Below are 16,144 nucleotides of genomic sequence, written 5' to 3'. Positions count from 1 at the left end.
ATACCTTGGGAATACAAAAACGCACAGCCATTTTAGGGTATTCAACCTGTAGGAACCAGTACGTGTCGAAATCTATGCTGACCTCATAAAATAAATCAAATAGCTTCATATCTAACCTTTGAAAGCAGTTAAGGATAAATTCACTACTAACTTCTTTGTAGCACTTATCATCATTAAGTAAGGAGAGCATAGCTGATTCATATTCTGTAGTTTTCATGACAACTAATGAATCCCCCTTGTCAGCTTTCATAACTCTAACTTCTTTATTGTTCCTCAAATCAAAAAGAGCCTTTCTTTCTCCTTCTGGCAAGTTAGAAACATAAGATCCTACTCTCAAAGTTCTAAATTGTATTTCACAAAGTGTACCAAAGACCTGAATAGTAGAATTTAAAGCAGGATTGTAAGTACTATTTTTCTTGCAAATTGTCACTTCATTCCTGACTTCAGGAAGATTGTCAAAAATAAATTTCAAATTCAATTTTCTTAAATATAACCTTAAGTCAATTATCAATCTAGGAATACTCACCGTATTAGAAGGTATAAAAGAAAAGCCACGTTTTAACACAGAAACAATATCATTGTTAAGTTCATCATCAGTAAGATTCAAAACCTCTATGCCAAAAGTCAGTTCTTTTTCGACTTTTCCCCTTTCCCTTGTTCTTGTTCTCTGCCTGTTGTGTCCATTTTGGAGTCTTTTTGTTGCCTCTGGAGTCCATCAAAAAGGACCCTTACCACTGGCAACTCCCAGATTGTTATTAGAACTTTGACTGGTTTGACCATTAACATTGACATTGTCAATGGCACTAGAGCCACCAGAATTATCAGGCCCTACAGTAGAATTATTGTCATTATTAGCACTATTGTTAACAGCTTCTCTAGTTACTGTAGAAATGAACTGCATCCTACCACGGCTCAAATTGTTGGAATTAAGTGGATATGCTGAGCCGTTTGAGTAGGAATGCAGGTCTCTTGTTAATTTACCTTGCTTCCTAACTATAACGAAAGCTCTGTGCCAGTCAACTTTAGCAGCTATACCACAATACAAAGTATTAAATGAAGGAAAGCTCGGTGACAGTTTAATATCTTTATCTAAAGACTAAGTCTCTAGTTCACGTCTCATAGAGACAATGTCATTTTTATACTGCACCACCAGAGCTTTCATAAGCGAAACACCTGTAGTATTGAATAATTCAACTAGTTCTTTGTACAAGGAGTCGCCATAGTTAACACAATTAGGGAATCTAAAGACCCTTAAACCTTGTGGTACACAACAACATCTAATGTTCTCCTCAAAATATAAAAATTTCTAACTGCAAAGACACTATTTTAATAGCTAATCTTTCAAGTTTGAAAATATTGTCTTTGCATGTCTCAAAATCTCGGACGTCATTATTAGCTATGGTATCACTTACTTGTGATGAGCCAACACTGTTCTTAACATCAGAAAAAGGATATGAGTCTGTGGAAAACAAGTTTCTGACAAAATCTTCACTGTTCAAGTTAGAAATGGCCGAAGGAACTCCATTACTTCTAGTATAAGAAAACGACCGTATTCCACTGTTCTGAGCATGTGCATCAGAACCATGACCGCCCTCTCCATGTACTTCACGTCTTTCACTACCATAATTACAGTTAGCATGGTGACTAGGAAGGCCCGATAACCTCGAGAAACCTTCACGGATAGCACCCGTGATGATATTAGTAAGCTGATCTGAAACTCCACCTGAATCTCCCAGTGTATAATGTATAGTCAAGTTAAGATTGCTATCCTGTGTTGAATTGCCTCCAATCATGGTGCCACACACAAAAACACCAAAAACAGATAAAAAATAGAAACAAACTCAAAACCAAATAAACGAGTTGACACCAATGGAAACAATAAATCCAAACACAGGACCGTAAATGAGTTTGTAGTTAAGCACTTTCACTCACTTTATTCAACGTGAGCTTCTACAGAACAAACATTTTACCAGTTTCAAATGCTTTATAAACTGTTACTAATTATGTCACATGACTTTCTTAAAGAAATCTGACTTCATATAAAAAATAAAAAAATAAATAAAATGATCAATTTTAATAAATGTATAAATTCAATAATGTATAAAATAGTATTATGTGTTATAATAAATGATGTATTAAATAATACATACACATAATGATTATACACTTAAAAAGTTAATAAGTAGTCCACCTGGTAAACTACCTATTTCTAGCCATTGTTAAAAAACATTTAATATTAATAGTGCCATTGAGGCCAGGAGTTTCGTCAGCGACCAAAACAATTTGCCACAAGCTTTCTCTACATTCTAAGAAAGTCTTGTAGTCACCTGTAAACAGGTCAGAATTCACCCTTTCTAATACAAAGAAATAAAATTTCTTGAAAAGTGGACATTCTTCTGCATGCACTGCCAAAGCATTGGTTCCATCCCTTTTTCTAATAGCTAAACAGTGCTCATAGATTTTCTTGTGTAAAACTCTAATAGTTTTACCAGTATAAAACTTATCACATATGTCACAGGTAGCACAATAGACAACATTGGTGGTATTGCAGGTGTAGTGGTCCTTAGCCCAGAACCTTCTCCCTATGTGTTTAAATTCAATACTGGACACATTGCTCATTAATCTACACTGTTTACAACTTCCACAAGAAAAACTGCCAGCAAGCCTAGATGTAGAATTCAAAGCTATCATTTAATTTTTATTCTCCAAAATATGCTTAATGCTGGTAGTCTTCTTGTAGGAGAAATGTGGTCTTACACCCAAAAATCCTAGTAGGTTCAGTGTTTCCCATCATTCCATCATAACCTTCCAATAATCTAATAGAATTATCTTAATGTAAACCATCTCATTGCATATTAGAATGGGAAAAGCTAAAGAAAAACTAGAGTCTTTACACTCAACACTAAAGGACACTCCCTTAACGGTGTCCCTAAGGCTCAAAATGGGACAAGCAGAAGTATTTCTGAGTGCCAATACTTCCTGAATAATCTTCTTGAGCCAGACTAAATCATAGCCTCTCTCTAGAAAGAACTGTGTCAATCTATCTACCTCATATATAAAAACAGAATACTCAGTTGTCAACCTACTGAGGCATATAAATTGGCCTTTTACCAGTCCACCCTTCATATGAACAGGATGTAAACTTTCTCTGTGTTAAATGAAGGTCTAAAAAGTCTATAGACTCACCAAAACCTCCAACAGTGAATTTAAGAAAGGTGGTACTACTGTTCAGATGTTCCACAAAGGATAGAAAGCTGCCATAATCACCCTTCATAAACCTCAAGTCCACTTAATAGTTCTAACAAGTGCCACGAATCACGCAGATAAAAGAGTAGCTCCGTCTTTACATAGATGACTTGATCTTTCTCTGGAAGGGATGTTTTGGTGAGTTTTTAGTTTTTAGACCTTCATTTAACTTTTGACATTGTTTCTCTGAATTTTAAGAGTCAAATTTTCAGGAAGACCACTTTTGTCAACCAGTATCTACACAGAGAAAGTTTACATCCTGTTCCTATGAAGGGTGGAGTGGTAAAAGGTCAATTTATATGCCTCAGTAGATTGACAACTGAGTATTCTGTTTTTATATATGAGGTAGATAGATTGACACAGTTCTTTCTAGAGAGAGGCTATGATTTAGTCTGGCTCAAGAAGATTATTCAGGAAGTATTGGCACTCAGAAATACTTCTGCTTGTCCCATTTTGAGCCTTAGGGACACCGTTAAGGGAGTGTGCTTTAGTGTTGAGTGTAAAGACTCTTCTAGTTTTTCTTTAGCTTTTCCCATTCTAATATGCAATGAGTTGGTTTACATTAAGAGAATTCTATTAGATTATTGGAAGGTTATGATGGGAAACACTGTACTTACTAGGATTTTTGGGTGTAAGACCACATTTCTCCTACAAGAAGACTACCAGCATTAAGCACATTTTGGAGAATAAGAATAAAATGATAGCTTTGAATTCTACATCTAGGCTTGCTGGCAGTTTTTCTTGTGGAAGATGTAAACAGTGTAGATTCATGAGCAATGTATCCAGTATTGAATTTAAACACATAGGGAGAAGGTTCTGGGCTAAGGACCACTACACCTGCAATACCACCAATGTTGTCTATTGTGCTACCTGTGACACATGCGATAAGTTTTATATTGGTAAAACTATTAAAGCTTTACACAAGAGAATCTATGAGCACTGTTTAGCTATTAGAAAAAGGGATGGAACCAATGCTTTGGCAGTGCACGCAGCAGAATATCCACTTTTCATGAAATTTTCTTTCTTTGCATTAGAAAGGATGAATTCTGACCTGTTTACAGGTGACTACAAGACTTTCTTAGAATGCAGAGAAAGCTTGTGGCAATTTGCTTTGGTTGCTGACGAAACTCCTGGCCTCAATGGCACCATTAATATTAAATGATTTTAACAATGGCTAGAAATAGGTAGTTTACCAGGTGGACTACTTATTAACTTTTTAAGTGTATAATCATTATGTGTATGTATTATTTATTATTTACATAATTTATTATAACACATCATATTATTTTATACATTATTGAATTTATACATTTATTGAAATTGATCATTTTATTTATTTTTTATTCTTTATATGAAGTCAGATTTCTTTAAGAAAGTCATGTGACATAATTGGTAACAGTTTACAAAGCATTTGAAACTGATAAAATGTTTGTTCTGAAGAAGCTCATGTTGAATAAAGTGAGTGAAAGCGCTTAACTACAAACTCATTTACGGTCCTGTGTTTGGATTTATTGTTTCCACTGGTGTCAACTTGTTTAAGTAGTGGATAGTGGCAGTGATAACTACCTTATAGTTTGGGTAGAATGGTCATAGCTAGTAAACCTGTGCCAGCCTTCCCCAGTAGTGTCTGTGTGTTTGTATATACATCAAAACTCAAAGTATGTGCGTGTCAGCTACTTTGGGCAGGGACACAAAGCACTGGTTGGACAGAGGGGGTGCTGGAGGTTTTGGCTTGACCACTTGGCTAAGATCCTAACCCTATAGCTGTGCCAGTGGGAAGTCTTATTGGGCATCTGGAGAGAGAGGAAGAAAACAGCCCTAGACTGACTCTGATCTTTGTGTGCTCTAAAGGGAAATTGTACTTCACTGTGTGTGTACTTGTCATCCCCCCAATGTGCACGTCCCTCAGTGGTGTTAGTGGTGAGGATTAAGGCTCCTTGATTACTGGGCTAGTGCAGAGGCATCACAGGTCCTGAGTGGCCATGAAACTGACAGGAGGCAAGCTTCACATTATATGACAAGCTGAGCTACCCCAGGCAGTTTAGACAAAGAGAGTGCAGGTCATGCAGCGGGATCTTTTTTTGAAACCTTGAACCTTGTCTTCCAAGGATAAGACAAGCTATTGATCACGCAAAATGGTCTAAAAATATCAAAAGTGAAAAAGCACTAGTACCAGCAAATTATCTAAACAATAACAGCTTAGCAACAGTAGATAATCTATTACTAAAACAAACTTAAATTTTAAGTCAATGGGATATAGACAAATAGAAAAAAGAATATATATTTGGCTACAACAGCTGCAGCAGAAGTACTAACCTGACTGACTGATATTTGGCTACAACAGCTGCAGCAAAAGTACTAACCTGACTGACTGATATTTGGCTACAACAGCTGCAGCAGAAGTACTAACCTGACTGACTGATATCTGGCTACAAGAGCTGCAGCAGAAGTACTAACCTGACTGATAAACTCTGCAGTTTTCCATTACCAATCAGTAGGGACATGCAGGCGATGCGGGAAATCATCATTAAGAATTGGAACATTTTTTTCCAGCCAGGATGATCTAAAATCTATTTTAGGTGAACAGCCTACCTTCTCCTACAAAAAATCCTCTCTGTTAAGAGCAAGTTTCGAAAACAGGGACTTGCCTTTTCTAATAGGAAACCAGGATCTAACACAAGGACCCCCAGGCATGTTTACTTGTGGCCACTGTGTAGTTTGCCAACACATTTTAAGCTGCAGCTCTTACACCTTCCCACATTGCAACTACAAAGTTATTTTTACACAGCATATGCACTGCCACACAGAGTGGGTGGTATATGCAGCTATATGCAAAAGATGTAACCAGTTCCACATTGGTAAAACTAGCAGAAAACTGTCTGACCGATCTAAGGAACACCTTGCAGCTATCCGCAAAATGGATAGCACTAATGCACTAGGAAACCACAGCAGCAAATGCCTGAATTTCTCTGGGTTTCAGTTCTTGGTATTGGAAAAGCTGGATTTATTTTTTGGTAACTGCAACGCGCTGCTGGAAATGAAGGAACTTAAATGGCAGCTCCTGCTGGGAGCTGACTCAGCCCCTGGTCTCAATGAACATATTAATATTAAATGTGCACTGCACTGGCTACATTAAAAACAGAGTGGTTTTGTTTTGTTTGGTTGCCTGACTACTCTAGGGGAACAGGGGTTTTGCTAGATGAATGACACACTGAGTTGTGGACTTCTAGAGATTTCCTGGGTTGCTTTGGCAGTTTAAATATTGGATTTCAGCCCTAGTGCTTACTTTGGTTTCAGTGATTCCCCTATACTGTTATTTCTGAATATCTTAAATTATTATTGTCCTTTATTTATTTATTTTATTTAATTTAATTTGATTAGTTAATCAAGTCACGATGATAATGTACCTTTTAATGCTGACATCTCTTGGTAATCACAGCATTTTTTATGGGTTGGGTTATTTTATTGCTGAGTCTTATGATTGGCCCTTTGACATTCTATCTCTTTATGACAGGTTAGTATTTTTTTTGAATTACAGAATATCAAGTGTGCACAACTGATTACACTGCATTTATGTATTTGTTTCTGAAGAAGTCTTATCCATCAATAAAAAATGAAAGCGCTAAAACACTAGTTCATCCTATGTGTTTTATTTTTTTGTTTTATAGTTCGAGGTTCGTTTCTCGTGGTCAGGGTGTTTTAAGTTATTTTATTATATATATATATATATATATATATATATATATATATATATATATATATATATATATATACACATGTATGTGTATGTATATATATTTTAATTTTACCTGGAACTACTAGGGGAGGTGAAAGATGAAAGGAACTACCAAAAAATGCACAGAGAAGAAAAAGGTACTTAAGTGTTAAACTAGCTATCAGGGCCCTCGAAACTCAAAAATATGACCTTCTTGATCAGGAGGCAAATGAGATCTGAGATACTTGGAGGAAGAGAGGGATAATGGGTTGGGGAGGAGTCACAGCCCTGGATCCACATCTTCTAAAGGTGCCAAGGTTGGATCTTGTCAGATATGATATGATGAAAAAATACATTAGATCCATACAATGAAGAAGATGGGTGAAATAAACTTAAAGAAAACAGTTACCATTAATTCTAGAAAGTGCAATGTTTTAATAATTTTGTCTTACCTTTCATCTTTATATACAGCTGGTGTTGCAAGCCACCTTGAGGTAACTCAATTATATGACACTCTGAGTGAAGAATGGATACATCACATGACAGATCTAAAACCAACTCATTCAGAATTTTACTTAAGCCTTCTGTAAAGGCTCTTTTAAATGTGTCGATGCAAGTTCCCATATGGTATCGCAATGACAGTTCAAATGACAAGAAAGATTCTTGATAAGCTGTGGAAAAAATAACAGACAGAATTGATTTCAGATAAATTAACAGTGTGTACTTGACCTAGCCAAATATCAGTATACTGGATTAACACCTATTCCTGCAGACAGCACCACAATTTCACAGAAGGCAAATTTTTACTGGATGAGATTAACTTGGCTATTACAGATGCAAACATAACATTGCTAACATATGGCTCTACAGTGACAGAAAAGTGCAACTACTTTAGTATACTTAACCATTTAACTGTGAATGCCAAAATCTTTATACACATAAAATGGTTAAAACGGTGGGTGGCAAGATAGCTCAGATTGGACATGTTTTTTTTTCTTTTATCAGCAAAACTACTGTCGTTTACCACCTTCAGGAGACTTTAAGTTTAATTTTTGCATAAGTACAAATGATTTAAGGACATCATTTATCTAAAGCTACAACTATAATAAATAAAATATCTAACCTGGAAAAGAAATACCATGCTATTGATTAGTAAGGTTTCTCTCTCCACCTCCCACACATGCAGATCAAGCTAGCGACCATGGATTTCAGGAACTATTTTTACCTATAGGTATGTTTTAAATAATAAATACTGGCAGGATACCAGGTATATTTGTAGGGTATGTTAACAGTATACAGTGTACACAAGAAGAATTAAATTTTTTTAATTATTACAATGACTGGAGTAGACTGAGGCTTTACATGACTGTAGCAGGTTGAAATATATGACTAAAGCTATTATTTTTCCCTTTGAGTGCAATAAGACAACTTTCTTAGGAAAAAAATCAAGAGTGAGTGGTAGGAAGGCAAACACTGTGAAAACAAAAGAACATTATGTGATTATTATTAGATAGTCATTAGATAGTCATTGATATGCCTTGTCAGGCAGGAGAGTGCATGCACTACAATGTCCATCATTTCTTTCACTTTTATCACAGTAAAAAAAAAAAGAAAAAGGGAGAACACTGGGGATTCACAAATGCCATATGTGCAGTTGCAACAAAGATCAAGCTGTTTACAGTCCATGTGCATCAAACAACAGTTTTAATCAGCTATGCATGTGACCAGGCCAGTCTGCATATGAGAGGAGTTTCTCTTCACAGTTTTAGCATAGACCAGGGCTAGATCGTGGTAAGCTACCTCATAGCCACATTGAAATACAAGCAGTTGAGGGAAAAAATTACAGTGCACAAACAATGGGTGCAAGTGCGTGATCGCAGTTGTATTATGGTGATATAATCAAATGCGGCAAATGCATACACAGGGAATTGTGCAGTGGAAAGGAAAGTACCACAGATGCTGTGGCTGACAAACAGGTTACGCTCTAATAACAGAATCCACAGAGATGCACAACATTAAAGTGGTAACAGAGTTGTGGAACAAAACATTTGACAGAAAAGCAGAGTGAAGAAGTGCTATGACAACATAGCAGCTATAAAGAATGAGAAGTATACACAGAAGAGATGGGACATAACAATGTAAAGTGATGTAACAACTTGCACCAGACCTAACAATATCAGTGTGTCAACAGTGGACCTTTACTATACCATAAATGTTATTAAAAAAAGGAATTTATGCTACCCTGAGGGGGTAGTCCAACAATTTAGTCTACATGCCAGTATATCCACTGTTTCCTGGCAAGGTGTGCCACTGCAGAGGTCAGAGTGCAAGAAGCCATAAAATAAGTGCCTTGGCAAGGTAGGACATGTGCAATCAGATGGCAAAAACGTCCTTAAGGAAAATGAATGCTGAACTCCCACCCTGGAATGTTTAATAGCACAGTATTAGCAAGGAGAGCCACTGGGGGAGTGGTCATAAAACACATATCTGGGAAATGTAATACATGTACAGATGGATGTCAAGAAAATGCCCCTCAAGGGAATTGAATCCAGAACTTCCATGCTTGAATGGTTTATATCAATGCATTAGCAAGGACAGCCACTGCAGCATTCATGGTGGATAGGGGCAGAAAGCACATATATCAGGGAAAAGAAGCACATATGCAGTCTGCAAACAGAAACATTATTAAAATACATACAACTCCCAGGATATTTGGCACTCCTAAACAATATAATGACATGGTATAAATCATTGCATAAGTACACTGAGCCATCAAATTAGTTATAATAATGGCAGTAGATGAAATTTATTTCTGATTGGAATATGCAATGAAACCTGCCTAGTTTATGCAATCCAAGAATTTTACTCCATTATTGCCAGTGGATGTGAAGTACCATTTCTCTGTGATTACTACTCTCCTTTAACTGTCATGCAATGTATGGCCACAGAGATGACTTTGAATTTTATTCTCATTTATGGCATGTATGTGGTGTGTCTATTACTTAATTAAACCATATGTTGAAAATGGGAGTATAGACTAGACTAAGATGAAAATGTGAAGCAAGCATTGGGTATAACACGTTAGAAAGTGTCAGTTTCCATTGCATAATGTACATACTCAGAATTGTTTACTTTCAGGGTAATGGAACACATGAGAGCATGAAAAGAGAAATACGAATGGAACTGAACAACTGTTTATGTCACTAATATGCTCTAGAATAGTTCACAAACAAGGCATAGAAGCACTAGCAGAAAACATTTCAGGGGGAATGAAACACTTGACAGTTGGACAACAAAAATGCATCTACATGGGCTCACACCTCTGCCTTTGACAAGGATTTGTCCTAGACCAGGTCATTAACAGCTAAGTCCACACAAGAGTATTGACCAAAGGTGTGTGAATGTACACGTCAGAGAAATGTTAGCCGAGTGCTGAACACTGAAAACTGAACAGTAGAAAACAACATAATCAAAAGGAGATTAAAGCTTACTTGTTAGTGTTCTGACATTGTACATGGTGCTGAATAAGTAAACTGAGCCCTGGAAGCTGTCACAAACATGTATAGGTTCATAGATTAGTACTAGGGTAACTGCCCTTGTAAGACAATTTAAGCCTAGCCAATTATCCCTTGTGAGACTCAAACCCTGCACCTTGTGCTTGTAAGGTAAACACCTTAACCATTAGGCCACCTCCCAATCCTATAATATTTACTTTATTTTATATTTGCATATGTAGTATTGTTTGTCAGCTTTGTTTAGGTAAGAAATAATGCAAAGACAGACAAACAGAATATCTGGTTATACAAATACAATATTTATTTCAAATCAGGAGGGACCAGGAATTTTCTAACATGATCCCACAGTATTTGGTAAAACAACCCTTTTTATACCTTAAGAGACATTAGGTATAGTATGAGGCATGCATGGTATAATACAATTTTAACAATTCAGAATCTTACAACTCATGCTGCTCACATGAAAAGTACGTTTACATGAGCATATCATTGTTCCCTTACTAAATAAGGAATGCTGAATCCAGTCACGTTTTGAACTCTGTTTACCATCTTACAGTCATACTTGGTGAACTTTAGAACTCGAGAAAACTTAATCAGGATAAGTTATGGCATAGGCCCCTCTGATCTCTTTATGTTATTTTCTTAGTGCTGTCTTCAACAGTCTATACAGCTATTTTGTCTTGTAATTTAATTTAATAACACAGCTATAGAACTTGCCTAAGACTGAAAGGTAAAATATGCCAGGTGCTTTGCTGTCTGTTACAAAAACAGGAAAAGGAATAACATTTCATCTCAGGTTGCAGTTAGAGTGCCTGAAATTCATCTCTAAGCATTCAAAATTACAGAAGATAAAAAAGAACTAACATTTCCTAAGAGATGTTTTCTCTTTTCTCATTACAGCCTGCTACAAGGTAGACTTCCATAGATTTGAACCATTACCTGCCTAATACATTTCAGAGTAGTGCATTACTGTGTGATGTCACAGAAAAACTTACTGTGCCAGAAAAACTTACAGTGAAGACATCAGAAGACACACAGATTTCAAGGAAAAGTTACATCACTGAGGAACACCCACACAAAAAATGAACAGGGTTAAACAAAATGTAACAATGACAGAATTAAGCCCCCTCTTGTATTGTCAATGTACGCATGAATGAGAATCTGTTACCTACATGTACTATGCATACCCTATCCCATGACCAGCAACATTACAGTCTGCCAACTGTCATGCAATGTATGACCACAGAATGATCATTTTTATATATAAACCCTTTCTGGGCATGTGCATAATATGATTATCTATTTTCTGATCATACTAAAAGTTGGAATTGGGAGTATAGGACAGAGATGAAGATGTGGAGGCAAACACAGGGTATACCACAAGATGAGCAAATAAGGAATAAGAAGCATAGTGGAGAGGATAGGGATAGGTGCCTATACTCTCAATATATTTGCTGAGTAATAAAGCTGAATTTCAACAATAGTATTAATTATTTACTGAGTGGCATCCTTAACAATTTGTCAAACTATGACACTATTTATGATTAGCTACTGCAGCCAAATTATGTATATATTAATTAAAGGTCTGTGAAGTTGTGCAGCCAATTATGTGTATATTAATTAAAGGTCTGTGAAATTGAGAGATATGGATGAGAGTATTTTTTGTGGAACAGGTGCCTTTTTTCGTTTTGGAGACAAGAAAGTTAGGGAAGGAGGTCAGGGAAGTAAGATGTTTAAAAGAGGGAAGGGAGGTCAGAAAGGAAGACACACTTGACTGACATGGTGGCAGGCAGTACAATGATGGAGGGTACAACAAAGGTGAAGGAGACAAAAGACAAACACAGGGAAGATAATGACAACTGAATGATAAGTTGAGATTGTTTGACATGATTGCTTGACATACATGGTGATCACAGGCACAAATGGGAGTGAAACACTGGGTTTGTGGATAGGAGTCAGTGCTCAGAGATGCAGTTTCTACCAGCTTTGACACTATCAGAGATTACTCTTCATCTGGGATGCTGCCTCCGGGCCAGGCAGGGATATGACTCAATGAGCCACCAGACATGGTCTCTATACAGTAGATGTGGGCACTGGAAGCCATACTTGCCTCTCTTCAAAGACATCAGAAAAAACTGCAGAGAATTGGGACTGAAATTACTTTTCATGTGTTTCATCCTCCATGCAATGCCAGGCACTGACAGGTACCTCATTTGGATGGCAAAATAATAAATTGTAGAAACTATATGATTATGGTTCCACTGGCACTTCAAGGTGTGAAGCATGGCAGTCCTCCATCTCTTTATTTGTTACTGAAATTAAATGCCCAACCATGACTCTATCTTTAGAATGTTAAATACAGCATGCCCATTGGTCTCAACTTCCCTTCTATAGACTGTGGAACACACACATTTCTGAATAATGTTAAAGTAAAAGTTATGTACTCACTATAACCATGCATCTATGTTATCTGTTTTCGGCCTGCCCCCAACTAATGGCTCTTAGATCCAACTTCGACTCCAACTTTGGCCACTTCTATAGACTTTGGCTCCACAGCTCAACCTCCTCCCCTTACCCATAATCCTCCTCTTTAGCTTGAATTATCTCAGATCACATTTGCCCACTATTCAGCCTATAATACTGTCCATAATACAACAGTCAGCAATAATACAGTCTAATTACAAATCATATTCCACTTAGACTGGAAGGAAAGGAAGAGAAAAACTGGAGCTCATTAAAAAACAGGCAAATTAACACACCACAGGTCGAACTAGGAGACCTAAGATAAATCTTCCAAGTAGGAAAGGTGTTGGAGGGTGGGAGGCTGAGGAGCAACCTCCTTCAGTGGTATCAACTCTCACTCGCCCACAAACTAGTAAACCATCCACTAAATGTCCCATCCCTCCAGAATCTACTCCAACCCGATCGCGCCACCAGACCACTAAGATCCAGCAGCAAAAATCACTTGCAGATCACTAAAGCCAATAACTCTGCTGGTGAAGCACTGTTCACTTGCACCATAGCCAAATTATGGAACTCACTCCCACCCACAATTACCCCCATACCATCATGCACCCACTTCAAAACTTTACTAAAAGCGCAACTAAAAACATGCTGGCTATGCCCTTGCAACTCCCACTCTAATATCATCCACCCCATACAACCACTACCTTTCTTTCCACTCCACTAAAAACCTTGATTATAGCAAGCTCAGATGCTCATAAGCCAGTACTTATTATACAGCACGAACTTCTTCTTCTTGTAACATTTGTTAATGTCTGGTATGCACTTCACAGATAAAGATTCTAGTTGTCTACTGATGTACTATGTTCTTCATCTGTAAATATGTTGTAAGTAATTGCTATGTAAATTGTTAATCACTATGTAATCCAATGTAAATACTGTCTGTTTATTTTAACTATGGAGCTTTTCTCCCCGGGCCGCCGCTGAAAATGGACCTACGTCCAGTCGGACACTCCCGGTCAACAAATTTAAATAAATAATAAAATAAATAATAAATAAATGAAAACAGACACATCATTATGGTGAGTACATAACTTTTATGTCTGATGTTGTCTTTTTGTCCATTCTTCAACTGATAGAGCATAGTCCCCATCTATAGAAACCCCCAGGGTGCTCCTTAAGGAATGATATTCCAGAGTACAGCAGAGCCTGACACTGCCACATTTCTAAACAAGATATTCAGTTTGTAGTGGGCAATAAAGTATGAGTATTAGATGAAGTGGCAGCTGCATAAATGTCACCTGTGAAAGCTCTGGACCAGAAAGCAGAGGATGTTGCCACAGATCTGGAGAAATGAGCCTTCAGAGGTTTAGGTAGTGTCAATCCTGTCTTCTTATAGACAAAACAAATGGAATCAGTGAGCCATCTGGCCAAAGTTCATTTTGAGACCAACTTGCCCAACTTGGCTTTGGAAAAGAAAACAGCTGGTCTGATCTCCTGAAAATTTTCATTCTATGCAGATAGAATCTAATCTGTCTATGAATATCCAACAGGTGCAGCATGTATTCTTCGTTATTGGAAAAATTTGGAAAGAAAAAAAATTAAGTTTGATGGACTGATTTATAGCTGACTCTGAAGCCACCTTAGGTAGAAAAGAAGGATTAGTATGGAGAAACACCCTGTCCTTAAGAAAGATCAGATATGGTGGCTTGGAAGAGAGAGACTGGAGTTCTGATACTTGTCTGTCCGATGTGATCACAACCAGAAAAATTGTTTTAAGTCCACCTTGATAGCTGATTCAATGCGGGGATGAGTCAAGGCTTGAAGAAGTGTTGTTAAATTCCATGGTGCAGTAGGATTCTTAAAGGACAACATATGGATTCTATTATTAAATGTTCACCTTCTCTTGTCCTTTTTCTCCATATTTACAGGCTCTGCTATGAATAAACAACAATACAGCATTATTATTAATATTTCAAATTGACTGTTTCCACTAGAACAGTACTTAGTAATTTAATGTGCTGTGGTGGTTTCACTTTCAAAAAACTTTCATCTTGCCCTGGAAAAGCTTGCTAGAGTCTCCAATTCATTGATGCCATCAAGGCCAATGAATACAGGTAGTTTTCTGGCCAACCTCCCCCCCCCAAACTGTTATCACCACGACCACCCTATAAACCCATCCATGCTGTGATGTCACAGCTCCTTGTCCTTCCCCTACCCATACAGAAAGTAAAGGCTAGAACAAGGAAGCAGTACATGAGTCAAGTCTCCTGCTGTGAGCTCTCAATCACAGCAAGTAACAGCTCAAATTACCCTTAGCACTTTGACAGCTAGGGAAGTTAGATGTGAGGGGGGATGGGAGATGAGTCACAGTAGTACAATTCAGGTTGCACAAAATACTGCAATTTAGCTATTCTACAAAGAAGCAGCAGTAAAAAGCACTTTGAAAGTCTGTTCATTGGCATTTGCACAGTTTGTGTTTTAAGTAGTCATTGAACAGCATGAAATGTTACTTAAAACTAACTGATTGAAAGACAGCAGTATATGCATGTAAAATCAATGCAGTGACAGGAGCTTTAGGGAGAAAGAGGCCTGAGTGATGTAAGTTTTTACAGACAAGCACTGAATTGTGGGATATCTAGGGATAGACTAAACAATCAGGATCACATCAAAATGCTAGATCCTATGTGGTCAGACTCAGAAATTATGCATATAAATATTTAGAAACCTGTAAATAGTCCCAAAATGGTGTTAAAATGTAGGAAACACCAAACCATGATGAAATAAATGTGTTTTTCTGAGTCTGTGGATGTGGTTCTCCTTTAATAGGGGATTGCAGTAAAAAGGTACCTTTGAGAAAAGCTTTACATAATCTAGATGATGCCATGGATGAATGGTTGTTTCCTACAAGAAAATGTGAGGTGGCACAAGTTGGATTTTTACTGCAGAATAACAAGCTCCACTGTTGAATACTGAAGCAAAAAAAGTATAGAATACATGGAATAGGTGCTGAAAAAGCATCTAATTGTCTCTGGAAAACTCAAAGAGAAAAAGCTTTTCCATTTGCTCTTATACACCTTCCTAGTAGAATCCAAGTAGAAGATGTGAGGATATATCAGACTGGGGAAGAAAGCCTGGAATGCCTAGCAATCGTTGGAAGTGGAGAAACTACGTGGTCAATTTGAGGGTCCAAATGTCCAGAGGA

The 16,144-nt window shown here is 37.3% G+C and overlaps 1 protein-coding gene across 2 annotated transcripts in view; it reads right to left on the bottom strand.

Annotated features, from left to right (window-relative positions):
• The window catches only part of LOC122796386 (zona pellucida binding protein), a 944,481-nt gene that overhangs the window by 340,131 nt on the left and 588,206 nt on the right, over nt 1–16,144 (bottom strand). For both annotated transcript variants that reach the window (XM_044064828.1, XM_044064827.1), the window contains exon 5: nt 7,414–7,632. In XM_044064828.1, coding sequence (XP_043920763.1) covers nt 7,414–7,632 — 219 coding nt within the window. The remainder of the gene's footprint in view (nt 1–7,413; nt 7,633–16,144) is intronic.

This window comes from Protopterus annectens, chromosome 3.part0 (assembly GCF_019279795.1).
Source record: "Protopterus annectens isolate FY-2018-M chromosome 3.part0, PAN1.0, whole genome shotgun sequence".
In the NCBI taxonomy this organism is placed as follows: Eukaryota; Metazoa; Chordata; order Ceratodontiformes; family Protopteridae; genus Protopterus; species Protopterus annectens.
This window is presented reverse-complemented; position numbering and strand designations above follow the sequence as displayed.